The sequence below is a fragment of the Lepidochelys olivacea genome (assembly GCF_965140295.1).
Source record: "Lepidochelys olivacea isolate rLepOli2 genome assembly, chromosome: 8".
Taxonomy (NCBI): Eukaryota; Metazoa; Chordata; order Testudines; family Cheloniidae; genus Lepidochelys; species Lepidochelys olivacea.
This window is the reverse complement of record NC_140418.1, coordinates 78668819-78687954: the sequence shown is the minus strand read 5'-3', so window position 1 is coordinate 78687954 and position 19136 is coordinate 78668819. Positions and strand designations below refer to the sequence as shown.

At 43.0% G+C, this 19136-nt stretch overlaps 1 protein-coding gene across 2 annotated transcripts in view; it reads right to left on the bottom strand.

Moving 5' to 3' along the window:
- The window catches only part of COL24A1 (collagen type XXIV alpha 1 chain), a 242558-nt gene that overhangs the window by 41499 nt on the left and 181923 nt on the right, over nucleotides 1–19136 (bottom strand). For both annotated transcript variants that reach the window (XR_014712726.1, XM_084637175.1), the window contains exons 36-45: nucleotides 17044–17097; nucleotides 16271–16378; nucleotides 12546–12599; nucleotides 11817–11924; nucleotides 10154–10207; nucleotides 9265–9318; nucleotides 7864–7920; nucleotides 5026–5079; nucleotides 4135–4188; nucleotides 3956–4009 (exon numbers count right to left, since the gene is read on the bottom strand). Coding sequence is in view for 1 of the 2 variants with exons in the window: in XM_084637175.1 (XP_084493301.1) it covers nucleotides 3956–4009; nucleotides 4135–4188; nucleotides 5026–5079; nucleotides 7864–7920; nucleotides 9265–9318; nucleotides 10154–10207; nucleotides 11817–11924; nucleotides 12546–12599; nucleotides 16271–16378; nucleotides 17044–17097 (651 nt within the window). In the remaining variant the exon portion in view is untranslated. The remainder of the gene's footprint in view (nucleotides 1–3955; nucleotides 4010–4134; nucleotides 4189–5025; nucleotides 5080–7863; nucleotides 7921–9264; nucleotides 9319–10153; nucleotides 10208–11816; nucleotides 11925–12545; nucleotides 12600–16270; nucleotides 16379–17043; nucleotides 17098–19136) is intronic.

The following is a 19136-nucleotide window of genomic DNA, read 5'->3' as shown; positions in this document are numbered from 1 at the left end:
TAAAGAAAGCGATTCGCGAGTTCGGCCTGACTAGCACGTATGTACGTGGTCTCATTGAAGGGCTAGGTACTGGGTACACCCTGGTCCCTGAAGACTAGAAAGCGCTGTTGCGCATAATGCTGACACCCAGTCAGTATGTTATTTGGCTTAGTGAGAATCGGCAGATGGCGGAACGCCAAGCCCAGGTATATAGAGAGCAAGGTATCATTTATGAGCACTTGGCAGGGGAGGGCCAGTTTGCTACCGTTCAGATGCAGTCTCAACTCCCTCAGGCCGTCTTCCCCATTATTTCCACCTGCGCCCAGCATGCTTTCCGGAAGGTCCCGGATTCAGGCAAGCCTACCAAAAGCTTTGCCAGTATCCGTCAGGGTGCATCAGAGTCCTTTATGGATTTTACCAACAGATTGCAGGAGGCTATCCTCCAACAGGTGGATAGCCCTGCAGCAGCTCAGGAGATCCTGTTAAAGATGGCGGTTGAAAATGCAAACGAGGATTGCCGCCGTGCTCTCCAGGCGGCACAAGCCTCTGGAATTCTAGAGCTGTCAGACATGCTGCAGGCGTGCCAAAACATCGGAACCCAAGCACATAAAGCTGGAGTTCTGGCTGCCGCCCTGCGGAAAAGCAGGAAGGAGGGGAAGCGTTGTTACCGCTGTGGTAAGGAGGGTCACTTTCAGTGGGAGTGCTGCTCATCGACGGCGCCTGCTCACCCCTCAAAGAAATGCCCCAAGTGTTGGAAGGGCTATCACTGGGCTAATCAGTGTCGTAGCGGGTCGGGAAAGCGCACGACGGGTTACCCCCGAACCCAGGGCCAAACGGGGATGTTTCCCACTCAGACAACTGTTCCTCTGCTTTAAAATCTGTAGACTCCATGAGGGCGGCGACTGCCGGAAGTGCAGGGCTTGATTTGATTATGCAGGAGGACGCTGATTTTCGGTTGCCAGGGGAGGTTTGCGCCATACCTACCCAGGTGACGGGACCTCTCCCTGACGGATTTGTGGGTCTGGTTCTCCCTTGCTCACACGCTGCGAAACAGGTTTTTTTTGTCATCCCGGGGATCATTGACGCCGATTACACTGGCGTTATTAAGGTTCAGGTGTGGACCCATCTTCCGCAGTTGCTCCCGCGTGGACGGTCAATTGCACAATTGATTTTAGTCCCCTATCAGGTGCCAGCCGCGGAGGATTGAGCCTGGGGCGGAGGCAGCTTTGGATCAACGCTGCCTCAGTTGCTGTCTCACAACACGTCCTTTCCACTTGTTGCTCTAACAATGTCAGTCCGCCCCTCGAAACCTCAGTTAACACTTCTCTTAAATAATGTTCCTTTTACAGGATTGGTGGACACTGGAGCTGACGTTACGGTGATTCGTGATCCGGAGTGGCCGGTCAGTTGGCCAACAGTTCCTTCTAAAGAGTTGTGGGGGATCGGGGGTAGCAAACCCGGGCGCCAAAGTTTGTCTTGGGTCACGGTCTCTAAACCAGGAGGCCGTGCCCTTGCTACGATCCGTCCTTTTGTGCTCCCTGTCCACCTCAATATTTGGGGCCGTGACTTACTTACAAAGCTGGACACCACCCTCAATATTAATATATAATGGCCCGAAATCCTCCCTCATCCACCTTGCCATCCGCATTACCATTGGTATGGCAATCCTTAGAGCCCATATGGATTGACCAGTGGCCCCTCCCCCTAGAAAAGCTGAAAGCGCTTCTTTCACTTGTACAACAATATTTGCATGCACAGCGCTTGGAGAGCTTTACTAGTCCTTGGAACTAGCTGCTGTTATTTTGGCCTTTCAACTTTTCGCTGATTGTCCCTTTAATTTGATTGTGGACACACATTATGTTTATCAGGTAATTGATCATTTACCCCTTGCCCTCATTACAACAATGTCACCTGTGCACGTGTGGTCAACTGCACTAGTACAAAGGTGCCCTTAGGCTGTTGGCAAATTTCTCAACCCTTTTTAAATTGTTCCCATGCCGTGAATGTTTCATACAATTATGGCCATATCATCCTACCATCCGGGTGGTTTTTTACCTGCGGCTCACGCACCTTTAGTTATATTCCCACGAATTTAAGCGATGGCACCCTTTGCTGCCTCAGCAGAATGACACTCATTTTGCCTTTTGGCGGTCAAAAGCGCAGTAAAAGGGCTACACCCCTTTCAGAAGATTGTGTCGCAGATATCAATCTTCTCAGCCACTCTGAGTATACCGCCTTAGCGGTCTCTATTGTTGGGGTCCCCGGGCTTGCCACTTATACAGCAAGAACTTTAAATGCGCTGGCGTGTTTTGCGGCAAAGGCAATTAATACAACATCCCAGGCAATTGCCCTACTTAATACAGAGCAACACGAATTAAGGGATGCAATTTTGGATAACAGAGCAGCCATTGATTTTCTGCTCTTGAAACATCATTTAGGCTGTTCCACGTTTCGGCATATGTGTTGTTTTAATTTAACTGATAATAGTCGTTCCATAGAAACTAGACTGGCCGAACTGGCCAATCTTACGGCACACATACGCCAAGATCTGGGGTTTGAGGGCTTTTGGAATTGGCTTACAGGTTGGCTGCCCTCTTTAGGGTGGCTGCGACAACTTTTTGGTTATACTGTATTTGTGATTGCTGGGCTTATTTTTTGCTGCTGCTGTGTACAGTGTATTCCCTCTTTGTTAAGACTTTGTAGAGACCCACCCTGGCAGGTTCCCCGAGTTATGTCCTTGTCTGTCCGGGAGTTAAATCGCTTGTAAAAGCAAATTGATGGCTACCATGAGATGGCCGAGCACAAATAAACAAAAAAGGGGGGGGGGGATGAAGGGTTCATGTAGAGTTCATGCACCTGAAAACATTCAGGGCACACCCTGACTGTTGTGTAGGAGCGGTGCACACACTGCTCCGTCTAAGGACATGGACCATGGGAAGTCACTCAGAGGACATGAACTGTGGGAAGCTTCCTTGGACTGGGCTCAAGGCCTGAGAACAAGGATTGTAGTAGATAGAGGCTGGTAAATAAGAATATTAATCAAAGTTATAATTTTTCCTTTGTTGATGCCTTTTGTGGTCGGGGTATGTAATGCGCAGGGGGGAGAGAAATAAAAGAGAGGTGGAAAAGCTGACAGCGGCAATCCTGTCAGCAAACCAGCCTGCTTGCTTGCCTAAAGCCATGTCCTGTCTTGTATTGAACCGCAACAGGGGTGACATTTTCTCTACCCTCTAACCCTAACCCCAGCCTACTCCAACTCAGCCAGTGAAATGCATGCTAAGGGATGTAGAAGTGGGCATACTCCTCCGGCACATCCTGGGAGCTTCAGAACACATTGTGCTCTGGAGTGGTGAAACTCTTCACTGTCTCCAACTCAGAGTGGTGCCTTAAAGGAAGTGTTGTAACTTAGGTGAATACAAATTAACAGTTCCTAAAATATTTTGAAATATAAATATGTTGTAATAAAATATGGCAAAAAGAGACGTACATCAAGTAATTAGGGCTAAAAATCAACCAACTCCAAAATCAGTTGGCATCTTGAATCTGGCCTAATTTGAAATCTTCTATAGAGAAAAGTCTAGTGAGCACAGGGAATTCTTCGGAGAAATACAAATGAAGTGTACCTAATTTGACTGCGACTCTGTTCAAGTCACACAAGTGGACAACTATCCTATCCATCTCTGTATGGTTTTAGGTAGCAATCAGGTCCATTGGGTTTGTGTTTGTAAGGACTTAACAAGGTGTAGAGTGTCAATAAGTGGCAGGAAGTCATAAGACTTTATGTTAAAATAGAACATGAAGACAAATACCACAGTCATCTTTCAGCGCAACAGCTATAAATCATATTTTGTTCTTGAAAGGAGCCTTATGATTTAAAAACTTCACTTTGTCTTCTATGGACAATAATGGTTGTTACAATTGCAAACACAAAAGAATTACAATAAAGTGGAGTTTTCTTTTTTTTTTTTCCACCTACTTCTGATCCTCTCTCTCCCTTTGGTCCTTGTTCTCCCAATTCACCTTGTTCACCCTTTAGAAAGAACAGAAAAAACATAAGCAAACAACAATTGGCCATTAAGGTAGGAGAGAAATAAATTATTTTCAATAACAAATACAGAAGCACAATACATACAGCTAACTGCCTGGAACACTTACTGGAGGCCCTTGTTGTCCAGTTGCTCCTCTTAGACCTGGAAGCCCTGTGTGACCCTAGAAACAGAAAACATAAATATCACTGCAGAGATAACTCTGATGAGCTGATCATTTTCTTCTGAAGCCCACTCCTGGGAGGGGCTGTGGATATATCTACATTGCAAAATAACCCGCGGTAGCAAGTCTCAGAGCCTGGGTCAACTGATTTGGGCTCACACGATGGGGCTAAAAATAGCACTGTAAATGGTCCTGCTCAGGCTGGAGCCAGGCTCTGAAACCTGACAAAGGGAGCGGGGACCCACTGCCCAAGTCAGTTAACCCAACTTCTGACACTCGCTGCCATGGGTGATTTCTTGCACTGTAGATGTACCCTGAAAATCCTCAATTCCACTGAGGTAAATGGAATTCAGGCTGTTCAGCGCCTCATGGAATCAAGCCCTTCGTGACCCTTTCTTCGTGACAATCCCTACTCCACACTCACCATGGGAGGGAATTATACATTGTTTAAACTTTTCTGCTTTCTTGAGAGATTGGCTCATACTTGGTTTATTGCTTTATTATAGGTCTGATCTGTTTTTTGTGTGTAAGATCTTTCTGTCAGGGACTGCATCTTTTTGTTTTGCTGACTCCACAACAGTAGCAATTGTAATTGAGTGTTATAGTGAGGTTACAGCATATTTGTAGGAAAACTGCATAAAACATACACATAATTATTAGAATGAGAGTTACAAAATAATAGTGTTTGCAATTCCAGACAAATTTATTAGTTTATTCAATACAGTATAAATTTACACTAAGAACTAATCAATACAGGTGAAGCATCAGCACATTCACGTGCGCGCGCGAGAAAACAGCAATTTTGTTTTACTGCTTTACAAAGCAAGTGGTATTTACCTTGAATCCCTCATCACCAGGTTCCCCTCTATCTCCACGTTCACCACTAGGACCCTAGAGAGACAACCAAAGAGCAGAGTTTAATGGCTGATTAAAATACTGCTGCAGTAACAATACATCTGGGCCTTTCCTTCAGAACAAACCACCCAGCTGTGAGGTTACCAAAATCTACATACTGTCAAATTAGAAAATCAGCTAAGTTCACAGAATAAAAATGAACTATTTCTAAAACAAATATGTATTACATTAAGACGTGCAACACCTCACCGTCAAAAATATATTGTAAATGAAGACCCCAGTCCAAGTTTCTAACCTCCCACAGCTGCAAATCTGGAATAATTCTATTGACATCCAAGGAATCTCTCCATATTTACACCCATGTAAGTAAGATCAGAATGTGACCCTAACTTTTTTTTTTAATTTGAAGGGATTATTTGATTCAAATTGCAGAAGATTATAGGAAGGTGCCATTACCATGATTAATATGTAAAGAAAACAAATGACAGGGACCACTAGGTACAGATGGATCCTTTTTTATAATGAACCTGCCTATAGTGAAACTGTTTATGAGAGGAAATCCTCAATCCCTTAGCGAAGCCTGCATGAAGAGGTTTTGTGTATGAGAACTGTACAGAAGATAGGGGAGGCAGGGAAGCCTCTCATTTAATCCAGAGGCAGGGCCCTGTGAATGATGGTGCTGCTACGATTGCATCCCATCACCTGCAGTAGAAGCTGCAGCTTGCTGACTTCAAGGAAAAGTCTCAACTCCCAGATCTGCAAGGTGCTGGGTCCCCCCTGGGAAGCGTTAAGTGCTTTAATGCTCATTGCAGTCAATGAACCAAATTCTGCATCCACTGAAGTTGATGAGTTCAGGATCTTACCCAGTGGAGGTAAGGGGGCTCAGTACCTTCCTGAAGGCACTCAGCATCTAGGTGGATGGAGATTTTAATAGGGAACAGCTTCCCACCCTCCCCCAGTATCTGAAATAAAAGCATTAAGAAAGAAAATATTGCTTTACTTCAAGGTTACCAGGGGATCATCAGACACAGTGGATCTTCAAAGTTTATGAACTGATCCAGTGGCCATCTGTATTACATGCTCATCACCATGGTATCTGATGCCAGGTCCCTACTTCTCTCCTGTGCTCTAACATTTCTGCAGAGACCGCTGCTGTAGAGCTCAGCTCCATGGCATGCATGGGATTGTGGAATCCCCCTCCGTTGCCTCTCCTCTCTTCTGTGTTTCCATTGGGCTTTGGGCCTCCTGAAGCAGCTTCCCAGCGGAAACACACATGTTTCCTCTGCATACAACGTTTGCTTCAGTTAGCACGGCAGAATCAACACAGCTATGTGCGAGTGAACTAGGTTCTTTTCTCTCTCAGGCATCTTCATGAAAATTGTTCGCTAAGTTCCCTCTGGGGGTCCAAATTCTGTTTTCATTTACATCTTCTCATTCCATTGCCTTCAAATTCTGCTTTTTTGGGGTAGCAAAGGTCTAAATAATAAGGGGAGAATCTGAAGCCAAGGGGGCTGCATAAGTATAACTGAGGACAGAAGCTGGCCTGAATTAAAAAAATACTTAAGGTTATGGGAGAGTTTTATTTGGCATGCTCCTCGTTGATGTAGATAGTTGTAGGTAGTACTCACACCCTTTTAATAAACAAATCATAGAATCACAGAATAACAGAGTTGGAAGGGACGTCTGGAGGCCATCTAGTCCAACCCCCTGCCCAGAGCAGGACCAATCCCAACTAAATCATCCCAGCTAGGGCTTTGTCAAGCCTGACCTTAAAAGCTTCTAAGAAAGGGGATTCCACCACCTCCCTAGGTAATGCATTCCAGTGTTTCACCACCCTCCTAGTGAAAAAGTTTTTCCTAATATCCAACCTAAACCTCCCCCACTGCAACTTGAGACCATTACTCCTTGTCCTGTCATCTGCTATCACTGAGAATAGTCTAGATCCATCCTCTTTGGATCCACCTTTCAGGTAGTTAAAAGCAGTTATCAAATCCCTCCTCATTCTTCTCTTCCATAGACTAAACAATCCCAGTTCCCTCAGCCTCTCCTCATAAGTCATGTGTTCCAGTCCCCTAATCATTTTTGTTGCCCTCCGCTGGATGTTTTCCAATTTTTCCACATCCTTCTTGTAGTGTGGGGCCCAAAACTGGACACAGTACTCCACATGAGGCCTCACCAATGTTGAATAGAGGGGAAGGATCACATCCCTCGATCTGCTGGCTATGCCCCTACTTATACACCCCAAAATGCCATTGGCTTTCTTGGCAACAAGGGCACACTGTCAACTCATATCCAGCTTCCCGTCCACTGTCACCCCTAGGTCCTTCTCTGCAGAACTGCTGCCTAGCCATTCGGTCCTTAGTCTGTAGCGGTGCATTGGACTCTTCCGTCCTAAGTGCAGGACTCTGCACTTGTCCTTGTTGAGCCAAATCATCATAGCAGCTCACCCTCGCACAGTTGCATTGCTAACAGGAATGAAAAGACACTTATACTGGGTAACTAAAACAACAGATAACTATTTGGAATAAATACGGGGATCAAATTCTGTTCTCAGACATGTTGATCTAAATGAAAAGTCATCTCATTAGGATAATTTAACAGAGGGTGCAGATCTGCTGAATAAGAAGGTGCCATTTTTGGACAGCCACTTTGTACAGTAAAACAATGTGTTCAGTTTTGTTTCTAATGACACTGGTTCTGCACCTTTTTACGACAAAGTGACCCTAAACTTCTGAAGCAACTGTATAACTTGTGGAAACTCCATTTACTGCCTCTCGTCTTGAATCACTAAAATAATTTTTTTGAGAAAGAAAGACCTACTGGTTCACCTATGGGCCCAGGTGGTCCCAGTACTGTGTTGTCTTCGCCTGGGTAACCCTAAAAGGAAAATAATTATTAAAAATATTTATTCCTGGTAATGAAAATCTATTTATTCAAGTATTTATTTAATATTAAACTGAAATAAACATTTCATACAGTGTACATACACGCAAATATGGATTATATACACATTTATACCAATTGGTGGTAGTGACTACTATACTTAAGGCTGCAGAAAACCCACCGCTTTTACATGCATCTCACTTTCAAAAATATTTGCATTTTGGGCTGAAAAATTACATACTTGCTTTCTTAACAAAAAGAAATCTGAACAAAATCCCATTTTAGTTAATGGACAGTGAAAAAAGGACACTCCTGCCAGTGTTAAAAAAAGGCTAACTACTCCTAATCCAATAGGTGTAGAGGAAACACTGTTAATCATACTGAGTATCATAATAATTGTATAGGTTAATTTTATGATGTTTTAAATGTCACACTACTACCCACACCAACAGATAAAACATTCTCTGCTCCAGTAACATATTGCCCTTAAAGACCAAGGGCCAGATTTTCTTAGGTGTTTAGGCATCCACAGATCCAGAGAGGTGCCTTGTAGGATTTTCAATACAGCTAAGCAGGTTAGGAACCTAACTCCCATTGGCAACTAATAATCATGAAGTCAATCTACTTAGATGCCTTTGAAAATTCCACCAGGCACCTATCAGCATCTTTAGGAGCCTAAACACCTTTGAAAATCTGGTCCTAATAGGTTACTCTGCAAGGCCTTGATCCTACAAGCTCATCTGCATGGGTGGATCTGTGTACCTGTCTGACACCCCATTGCCTTCAGTGAACATAAGGGTCTGCCTGCAGGATCAAGGCCTAAAAGAATCAGAATGAATCTATAACATTGGGTCCTGATCTTGGAATCACTTTCTACCATGCATAGGCCCTGATCCACCAAAGCACTTAAGCATGTATTTGACTTTAAAGTCAAGTCAATGGAAATTCTCACATGCTTAAAGTTAAGCACAATGTTTAAGTACTTTGCTGGATCCACGTTGCTTACTACTGTAATCACACCCAGGGAAGGCAATGGTGCTGTCTGGTCGTGCAGAAAATGATTGAAGAACTAGGACCTTATGTTTTAGAAACTGAAACATTTCATTATTCTAATTCTTAACTTTATCTTCCTATAATTTGTTTCCGCAGGTTTACATTTTTGCTCACACTGCATCACAACAGCCGAGGTGTCATCCTTTTTCCTTTTGATGGCTTTGGATAAACAAAGGCTGTGAAAACTGTCTTTTGAGAAATGCTTTGATAAGCTATGAATGTACCACAACATTTCCACCCTTTACAATCACTGGGACTGTAAACAACAAGAACTAGTTTCCGTACCTTCTCTCCTTTGGGTCCTGGAGGACCAGGTGATCCTGGCTGACCTTGATGACCCTAAAAAAATCCCAAACAACTAAATACAAAATGTTATATATTGCTCAGATTAGCACTTTCTGCTGTATGGTAAATTGAATAGTGACATTTCAGACAAATTATGGGCCCAGTCTGGAAATTTGTTGCAGGCGGGTAGACCTCTGTGTGTGCAATCACAGAGGCCCATGGACTTCAGTGGGGCTCTGTTGAAACAAAGGGGGCCAAGTGTGGTTCCTAGTGCAGGATCAGGGCCTTAGTTTGCAATTAATATTTGAAGACAAAGATTTAATTATTATTCCAGTAGGTGACAGCAGGAATCCATCTACACTTTGCATCATTACATCAGTTTGGAAGAAAATGATTATTTTTTGACATAGGCCACAAAAAATTAATGTCCTTCTTCTAATCTTGTTAAGTCTAAAAACTACAGGTTCTCTTATTGAAAGGGGAAATGCCTGTCCAATCAGCAGGCAATGGGTAAGTTTGTAGGAGCTCTCTTCTACCATCATTACCCTACATAAGTAGTCCTGTCTATGGGAGCAGTCCTATTGAGTGCAGTGGTTGAGAGCAAGGGTTTCAAGATTGGGCCTCATGTGCGTAAGAAATAATTGCCACTGAAACTTTATTATTTATCAATCCATCCATCAAGATTAAACTTATTTATTAAAAATCAGTTTTCATATAAAAATATCTGGTGTGGCAGTCACCTAGTTGGATATTTACACATTCTTTATACAGTTGACCTCCAATTATGAGAGACTGTTTAAAATATATTGTAATCACAAAATTATATATCAGCTATAAATACTGACATACACACACACACACATGCACATTAATTTAGTAATAAGCTCACCATGTAACCTGGAATTCCTGGCTCTCCTTCAGGTCCCATTACTCCTAAATGTCCCTGTTAAACAGAATAATCAGCGATAAAGAAACTAATTGCTTGGCTCTTGAGTAATGGTTTCGTCTTTGTCCAGAGGTTGTGTATGCAGGCATGAATACCATTACTGAGCATTAGAGGGAATACAAGAAATCTGTACAAAACCAGGGTTGTCAACTTTCTAATTGCAGAAAACCGAACATCCTTGCTCCGCCCCTTGCCCCTTCCCTTCCCTGAGGCCCCACCCCCTGATCACTCCATCCCCCCTCCCTCTGGTGCTCACTCTCCCCAACCCTCACTCACTCGCTCATTTTCACAGGACTGGGGCAGGGGCTTGGGGTGCGGGAGAAGGCTCCGGGCTGGGGCTGAGGGGTTTGGAGTGCGTGGGGGACTCTGGGCTGAGGCAAGGGGTTGGGGTATAGGAGGGTGTATGGGCTCTTGGGTGGGGCAAAAAATGAGGGGTTCAGGGTGCAGGAGGGGGCTCTGGGCTGAGGCACAGGGTTGCGGTGTGGGAGGGGTGCGGGCTCTGGGCTGGGGCCAGGGGTGAGGGGTTTGGGGTGCAGGAGGGGGCTCTGGGCTGGGAACGAGGGACTGTAGTGCAGGAGGGGATTCCAAGCTGGAGCAGGGGGTTGGGATGCGGGAGGGGGTGCAGGTTCCAGGAGGCAGTTTGGGTGTGGGAGGGAGCTCAGGACTGGGGCAGGGATTTGGAGTGCGGGCTCCAGGTGGCGCTCCCTGGAAGCAGCAGCATGTCCCCCCCTCCAGCTCTGCATGCTGCCCATCTGCAGGTGCCGCTCCTGTAGCTCCCATTGACCATGGTTCCTGGCCAATGGGAGCTGCAGAGCTAGCACTTGGGTTGGGGGCAGCGCGCAGAGCCCCCTTTGACTGCGCCTCTGCCTAGGGGCCACAGGGACATGTTGCTGCTTCTAGGGAGCTGCACAGGGCCAGGGCACTCAGAGAGCCTGCCTTAGCCCTGCTGTGCCGCCAACTGGATTTTTAACGGCCCAGTTAGCAGTGCTGACCGGAGCTGCCAGGATCACTTTTCGATAGGGTGTTCTGGTTGAAAACAAGACACCTGGCAGTCCTTGTACAAATAGTGCCTTATCCAAAGCCCATTGAAGATGATGGAAAGACACCTATTTCAGAATAGGGGGTGAATTTAAAAATATGACTTTAATCACAGACACAAGGGCGCTTGTATCAGAAAATCCCACTTACAAGGAACAGACTTTGTTTTTGGAGTATCTGAGAATAAACTGTGTTCAAAGCTAAAAACCATTCCCCCACTGATAGTATTGTTTGTTTACATCTCATATTATCTTTGGTCTAAAAATGTTTTAAGGTGCTCAGTTATAAACATCCTTCTTTATTATATTCAGCAGATGATTCCTGAACTGCTTAGTCTAGGCCAGGATTCAGGGTAACCCTGTGTGATGACAATAGACAGTGTTGATTGTATTAGCTATTCTAGGAACGACACAGACAGAGAGAAATGCAGGGTCTATCTGTGTCCAGCAGCCTCAATAAAAATTACCTTTTAAATTCACGACAAGCAAGACTTGTCTCTTCCCTTCTATGAGACTCCATGCCCCTAAACTGTAAATACATGACTCCATAAAAAATATATTGTACTGACCAATAGACCTCTAGTTCCTCTTGCGCCATTAGGACCAAATTCTCCAGGTTGGCCAGCTTCACCTGTGGCTCCAATCTCTCCTGGGGGTCCTAGCTGCCCCTTTCCCCCCTGTTGGTGTTATTTTATGGAAAGAATTAAGACATTTACATTAAAATTAAATATCAGTTTATACCTCAGCAGAAGAATATCATTCGGTAAGGGTATTATTTTTAAACACACAATTTGCTTTTAACTGTAGTTTTAAAATCTGAGACTCTAGGACATGCAATGAGGAGTATTTCATTAACAAGCATGATGGTTTGTTAGTAATTTATTTCTATATTAGCTAAACTTAATGTTTTATGCTACACTAGTGATGGGCTCAACCTGCAAAATCCAGAGCCACATTTTGATGCAAACTTCCCTTAAGGAACTTGGATCTGATGTTCTATTTTGGGACCTTACCTACCTACCTACCTACAACAGATCCCATTGCTGTGCTAGTGATAGAAAATTATTTGCCCAACCGCAGGGCAAAGTATGAGATGAAGTACATGGGGACTTGATTCCTCTTATGCCTGGGGTTTCCTGGCTCATCACATGAGCCTAATGATACAAGTGGCACAAAAATTTATGGTATCTTCTGCGGCTCTGGATCCTTCAACACCAAGTGATTAAGAGGAATTATTTTGTAATAGAAATTCAAGGCTCACATAGAAAGGAAAGTAGGAAAGCTGAAAACGACATTACCTTTCTTCCTGGACGACCTGTTTGACCTGGATTTCCTGGTGTTCCTTCAGATCCCTGTGGAGGGAGGGAGAAACAGATACTGAGAAGGCTCTGAGAACATGTTTAAATTGCACTCCAGATTGGATAATCTCTGCAAGGCCTTTGAAAATTAGAGATGTAGGTGGAAAAATCTAATTAACCTTGGCCTTAAGTTAGCATGAGTGTTAGAATGAAGTAAGCATCAGAGCACGTTTATCAAACAAGTGAAAAGGCACCAAAACCAGCCAAACAGAATATATTCATGGAGGAATAAAAGTCATTTTGTCTTCAAGCCAAACACTGCATCTAGTGAAATATGATATGCAGACAGTGGAAAACTGACTGTGGATCCCAAGGTTCCTTCTGTAGAGGGAGCCCTAGTGAGAGCAGTAAGGCCCATGCAGGGCTCACCGCAGGTCTGAGGCCTAAACCAGTAAGCAGCAAGCAACATGGTCCACAGTTCATTGCTGTCAACCACCCAGTAATCCAGGTGCAGGGCCCACCGAGCAGGAGATGAATATCAGGTCCATGTTGTCCCTGCTATTCAAGTTACATCACAATATGAGTAAACCGGGGAGGGGGTATGCCAGGCTGTTACTGGGAGTCTTATGATTCCAAATGAGCCAGAGTGCTCAACAATTGATGCTGACTTTCAGGGGGGAGAGAAGAAGTGTAGGGTTTCTTTTTCTGGAGGGGAGAAAGATATTTTGGTGAATTCAGGATCAATGCAGGTTAAACCCATCTCCTACTTTATAATCCTCCTCTTTGATTAGATATGGCCCCAAAGCAAAACTATTGGTTAAAACATCACTGAATTTTGAGGAAATTCATTTCCTGGTCTAGAGCTGAACTTTGGAGCTTGTCCATATGCCCATAATGAAGCCAAACCAAAACGCAAGGTCCAAACACTCTCAACCTTTGAGACCTTTAAGGAAGAAGGAAAGTAGTTTACTATAATGGCCTTTGAAACATGTGAAGGAGCAGAAGCCAGAAAAAGCTTCAGTTAATGAACAGCTAACCACCTGATTAATCTTGTTTTTGATGCACAATAAGACTTTGATGATGAGATTTGCTGTATAAAATTGTAATTTTATAAAATGAAGATGTCCTGAAGCTGGGTAGTTTATTGACCATTTCAATATATCAAGTCGGGAAAACAGAAAGCATTCAAAGTGTTCTGAGTTCTTCTGATATTTGTAGCAAGGAGAAGAAAATATCCAGCATGGCACTGCTGATCTCCAGATTTATGCAAAGTTAGTAGGGCTGAAAATCAACAAAGAGGAAACTAAAACCATGAGAATCAACATCAGGGACCATAGATCTTGAACTCTGGTCCACAGGGCTCTGTGGAGCTAGCAGGTTCCAACCTGCCACCCAGGGACCACCTAATTGTTTTCAGAATAGGAGCTGAACTCAGACAGAGAACTCAGTCCCCGGACCTGATTGGCAGAACGCTGGGGACCTTGATTGGTGCCTTGTGCTTCCCGTTCCTGCAGTCTGACTCTGGTTATCAATCTGTGGTTCTGCTCTCAAGTTTGTCTCCAGCTTCTGGTCTCCTGGTACCCTGACTACCTGCTTCCTGACATTCAATTCTCAGTTTTCCCTCTGGGCGGTCTTGGATTCTGACCTCCGGGTGGCTGACCCGGCCTGACTCCTGTTTTGACTACTAGGTCAGACCATCCATGTCCCGGTTATGACAATCAGCTTTAATTCCCTCTGGGGACTCTACCTGTGGTATTGCCTCACTGCATGCCTCCAACATCCCTGATCAAGCCAAGGGCTCAATTTAGCCCCAAACTTTTTATTTTTGAAAAATATAAGAAGCTTGTTCAATTAGTGATTTCAGTGTTTCCCCTAATGCATTACATAAAATCTTAAAGCATTTGACTCTCTGGGATTGCATATCTCAGGGGACTAGATCGTGGGGTAAAAAATATAATATGCTCCTTTCTCAGTTTGTGAGACTGTTTCTTTAAGGAGCCAAGAATAAGCAGTATATTGCAGAGGTCCACCAGAAGAGTTTAAAGTTGAAGACAGTTGGAATGCCTGAGCTTCCAAAGAAGAGAAGAGTTCTCAAGAAAATGCAAATAGAGACAGGTGAACCCAGCTACCCAAATTCAGCAAAGGAATGTTATAAGTACTTATGCTTCTAAGTAATTGATTTTACAAAGTCCAGTATTCAATCCAGATTTGAATAGAAACGCTAAAAAATTATCCAGAATCTTGAAACTCTCAGAACTATCTCAACTGCAGGTTCAAGACATGCCTCAGGCGTATGATTCCAATTTCAACCACGACCAACTGATTACTCATTTTCAACTGTTGGAAGCTAACTGTCAGTTTACAGAAAGATCAGTGAAGTCAGTTCAGAGATACCTCACTATTCAAAACCAAATCAAATTTCCTCTGTTTTCAAAGCGATGACATTGATAAATGATTTTGGTGACATCAGTAACTAATGATGTATACGAGCGAGTCCCAGAATAAGCTGTAGCTTTCATTTGATCAGATGGACTCAAGATAAGCGTTATTTGTGTTCTCCCCCTTTGAGGGAAGGGGAACATAACAGCAGGCAGAGGGAGAGGATGGCTGAGGCCTTCTCTCTAATCTATGTGAATAAGAATATTAAAGTCCCTTGTCCATGCACACGGTCTGTGTCTAGACTCTAAAAAAGGTACTTTTTGTAGAGTTACTTTGAAATTGCCTCCCTTCCCTCTGTTAAGCAGAATCTGGGGAAAGCGAATTAACAGAAATTCGGCTCAGGGGAGCTCATTCTAATGAGTTTTCCATTTCTAGGCCAGTTGTTCAGCACAGTCTAAAAGTTCTTTTAATCTGACAGCTGTTCCGTGGTTTCTCTAGAATAAGTTATTGCTTTCACTCTGGTTTCTAGTGAATACAGGTGCCCACGTGATGATTGGTACCAAGTGACACTATTGATATTCTCAGCAGAAAAGCTAAGTGTTGATTGGGGATGGTGGCTGAGCTGACCTGTCATTCCTACAGGTGGTCTTTCAAAGAGAGGGTTGAGGCACATAGCTGAGGCAGAATAGGGGACACTTGCTGGTGTCTGTGGAGCAACTCTTTTGTACATTGAGAGAGCACCTTTCCCCCTACAAGCTGTCACTCTTTACAAGTGCTAAATTCTTTTGCAGAACTTTTTAAAGAAAAGTTTTAAGCCTTATGATTCATTGTTATAAAAGGACTTGTAGCTAAAACCTGGTTACACTTTAAAGCCTGAAGCCTCGGCATTTATAAAGGTTGCAGATTGTTTTTATTTATTCAGCACTAGGTGCTTTATAGACCAAAAAATGGCAACTTTCTACCTCAAGAAACTTACAATCTAGACAATAAAACATTACACAATCAAAGGATGACAATAAGGACCCAGGTAGGGGGAAGAGGAGGACAATGTGTATAGCATGAAAGGTCATGACATAACATTTACGGCTATGTATGTAACTTGTCTGAAGTAGGAGACTTTAAATTATATGTTGCACAGGATCTGGGTGATTGTTCCAGGCATAAGGGAGTGATAGTGAGGAGTGAAAAATCTGCCAAAAGGTTCCACATTTAAAAAATGACCAACATGTTTCTCTTCTTATCCATGCATCAAGCCATGAAAAGTTATATGGAGGTGGTGAGCTCATTCAAAGGAGATATTTCTTTTTGCAAGAAGTAACACCCATCTTGCTTGAAATTATACTTACTGGAATACCCATTATGCCAGGTTCACCAGTGGGGCCTGTAATTCCTGGAATTCCGGTCTCTCCTTTTTCACCACCCTCTCCTGGAAGCCCTTGGTCTCCAGGGATCCCCTAAAATACAGCAGAAGAATAAATCAAGTCTAAAAAGAATTAAACTGTTATATTGAACGATGTTACACAAGAATTCTCTGCTTATTTTTGGCCCTGATCTAAAGCAAATGGGATCTTTCCACTGACTTCCAAAAGGTTTTTGGATCAGGCCCCCAGTTACGGTGAAATGCTTTTTATCCAGTTCAAATTGCCCTCATAATGCCAGATTTTTGCCTGAGTCCTATGCAACTGCACAATTCTTTGGAGGCCTCACAAAATCTTCCTTCCTTTGTGTCCATTGCACGGAATAGTTTCGGTCTTTGTACTCATTTGAAAGCAAGGACTGTGAGTGGCTTAGCACTTGGTCACTTTTGGTTGGCTATGTAAAGAATGACATGTTGCACCCTCTTAAGGGTCACAGTCATTGTGCTCCCCCAGGCACTGGGGTTGTGGCAGGAAGCATTGTGCCTCCTTAAGTGCCCTTTCCCAGATTTCTTACTGGGATGGTCCACAGGATCCATAAATAGTAAGGCAATAGCTTTATTGCAATATACAACCCTTAGTTATTTTACATTAAGTGCATCATCAGGCTTGTGAAATACAGACAAGAAAAACTGGACTTAGGTTCTTAATTAGGTAAGTAAAACCAGGAATATTTCACATCTATTATGAAAAATGAAGACTACCTTTGAGCCATCTTTCCCTTGAACACCATCTTCTCCTGGGGATCCTGGTTCACCCTAATTTTGAGAAGAAATGAAACAAAGTTACTACCACTTCCAAATCTCTGAAGGAGCTCTCTTTATTGGGTCAGAGTTGCCTGGGAAGAATTTGTGCTGTTTAGCATTACATGCATTTTCGAACTGAAATCAACAGATTTTTTTTAGACAAATTTTTTGTTGCTGGGATTCTTTATTTTTTTGTCTTCATTAGAATGTAAGAATGGCCATACTGGGTCAGACCAATGGTCCATCTAGCCCAGTATCCTGTGTTCTGACAGTGGCAGGTACCAGATGCTTCAGAAGGAATGAACAGAGCAGGGCAATAACTAAGTGATCCATCCTATCATCCAGTCCCAGCTTCTTGCAATCAGAAGTTTAGGGACATCTGAAGCATGGGATTACGTCCCTGACCTTCTTGGCTAATAGCCATTGATGGAGTTATGCTCCACAAAATTATCTAATTCTTTTTTGAACTCAGTTATACTTTTGGCCTTCCCAACATGCCCTGGCAAGTAGTTCCACAGGTTGACTGCGTGTTGTGTGAAGAACTTCCTTTATGTCTGTTTTAAACCCACTGCCTATTAAGTTAATTGCTTGATCCCTAGTTTGTGTGTTATGTGAAGGGGTGAATAACACTTTCTCATTCACTTTCTCCTCACCCGGCATGATTTTACAGACTATCATAGTCATCTTCTTTTTAAGTTGCTCAGTCCCAGTCCTTTTTCTCTATCTCTGTGTATGGAAGCTGTTATTATGTCTAATAACTTTTGTTACCCTTCTCTGTGCTTTCTCACATTCTAAGATCTTTTCTGAGGTGGGGCAACCAGAACTGCACGCGGTATTCCAGGTGTAGGCGTGCCATGGATTTATATAGTGGGTTTATAATATTTTCTGTCTTCTATCTATCCCTTTCCTAATAGTTCCTAATATTGTGCTTTTTTGACTGCCACTTCCCATTGAGTGGATGTTTTCAGAGAACTAGCCACAATGACTCCAAGATCTCTTTCTCGAGAGGTAACAACTATGCAGTTGTTCATTACCTTAGGGAATAAAACTCAGAAGTCTGTAAATCTGAAATGCAGTAAGGTATAGGTCAGGACTCCTACAGTTACAACACTGTGAAATTTCAGATTTAAATATCTGAAATCATGAAATTTACAATTTTTAAAATCTTATGATCATGATATTGACCAAAATGGACCATGAATTTGGTAGGTCCCCATTACTAGCTCAGTTATATATATCGCTCAAGATCAACACTGTCCATGAAAAAATCATCACTTACCAACAGTTACAATACCAGGGTATTTTAGGTTCTGCAATATTTGTCTTTATTAGGGTCTGATCCTGAGAGAGACTGAGCACTCATAACTTTGCCTTCACAGCAAATTGCAGGTGTACTGCACCGTAGGAAATAACTTTGTGGTATCTGAAATACAGTGGTGTGATAAGTGTTGACTTTTTAATGCTGAGTTTACTTTTCTCCAAGGATCAGCAGAATCTTGGAACCTACTTCACTTGGAATTTTCTAGTCTAAAGGAAGAAAACGGGGTGTTGATGAATTGATGGAATGTACAATTACATTCTAAAGTTTAAGTTAGAAAGGGTCTTGCTTATATTCTTGTCAAAATCTTTCTAGAGAAAATCTGTCACAAACTATATCACAGCTTCACCACGTTTTTTGAAAAGTCCCAGGGATCAACCAAACAGAGAAAGAGGACCAAGGCTGGGGAAGAACAGGATTAACAGACACAAAGACCTAACCTAATCTAAGTGAAAATTTATTGGACATGCAGAGAAAAATCTCTAGCCACTGGAAACTAACTCGAAATGGAAAGACAAGGCTAGGCAAAGTGGTTCTACACTCAAAAGACAAAAAAGAAAGGCAAAAAATGCAATAACTCCGTAACAGGTAAAAAATAAAACACTTTGCACAAGTTAGAAAATTGAAAAACATTAAAAATAACTAAATAGCTCTCACAATTGATACATTCTTAAAACTGCTCCCTCTCCCATATCAGACCCACCTCATGTGCTGATACTTGGACAGTCCAATG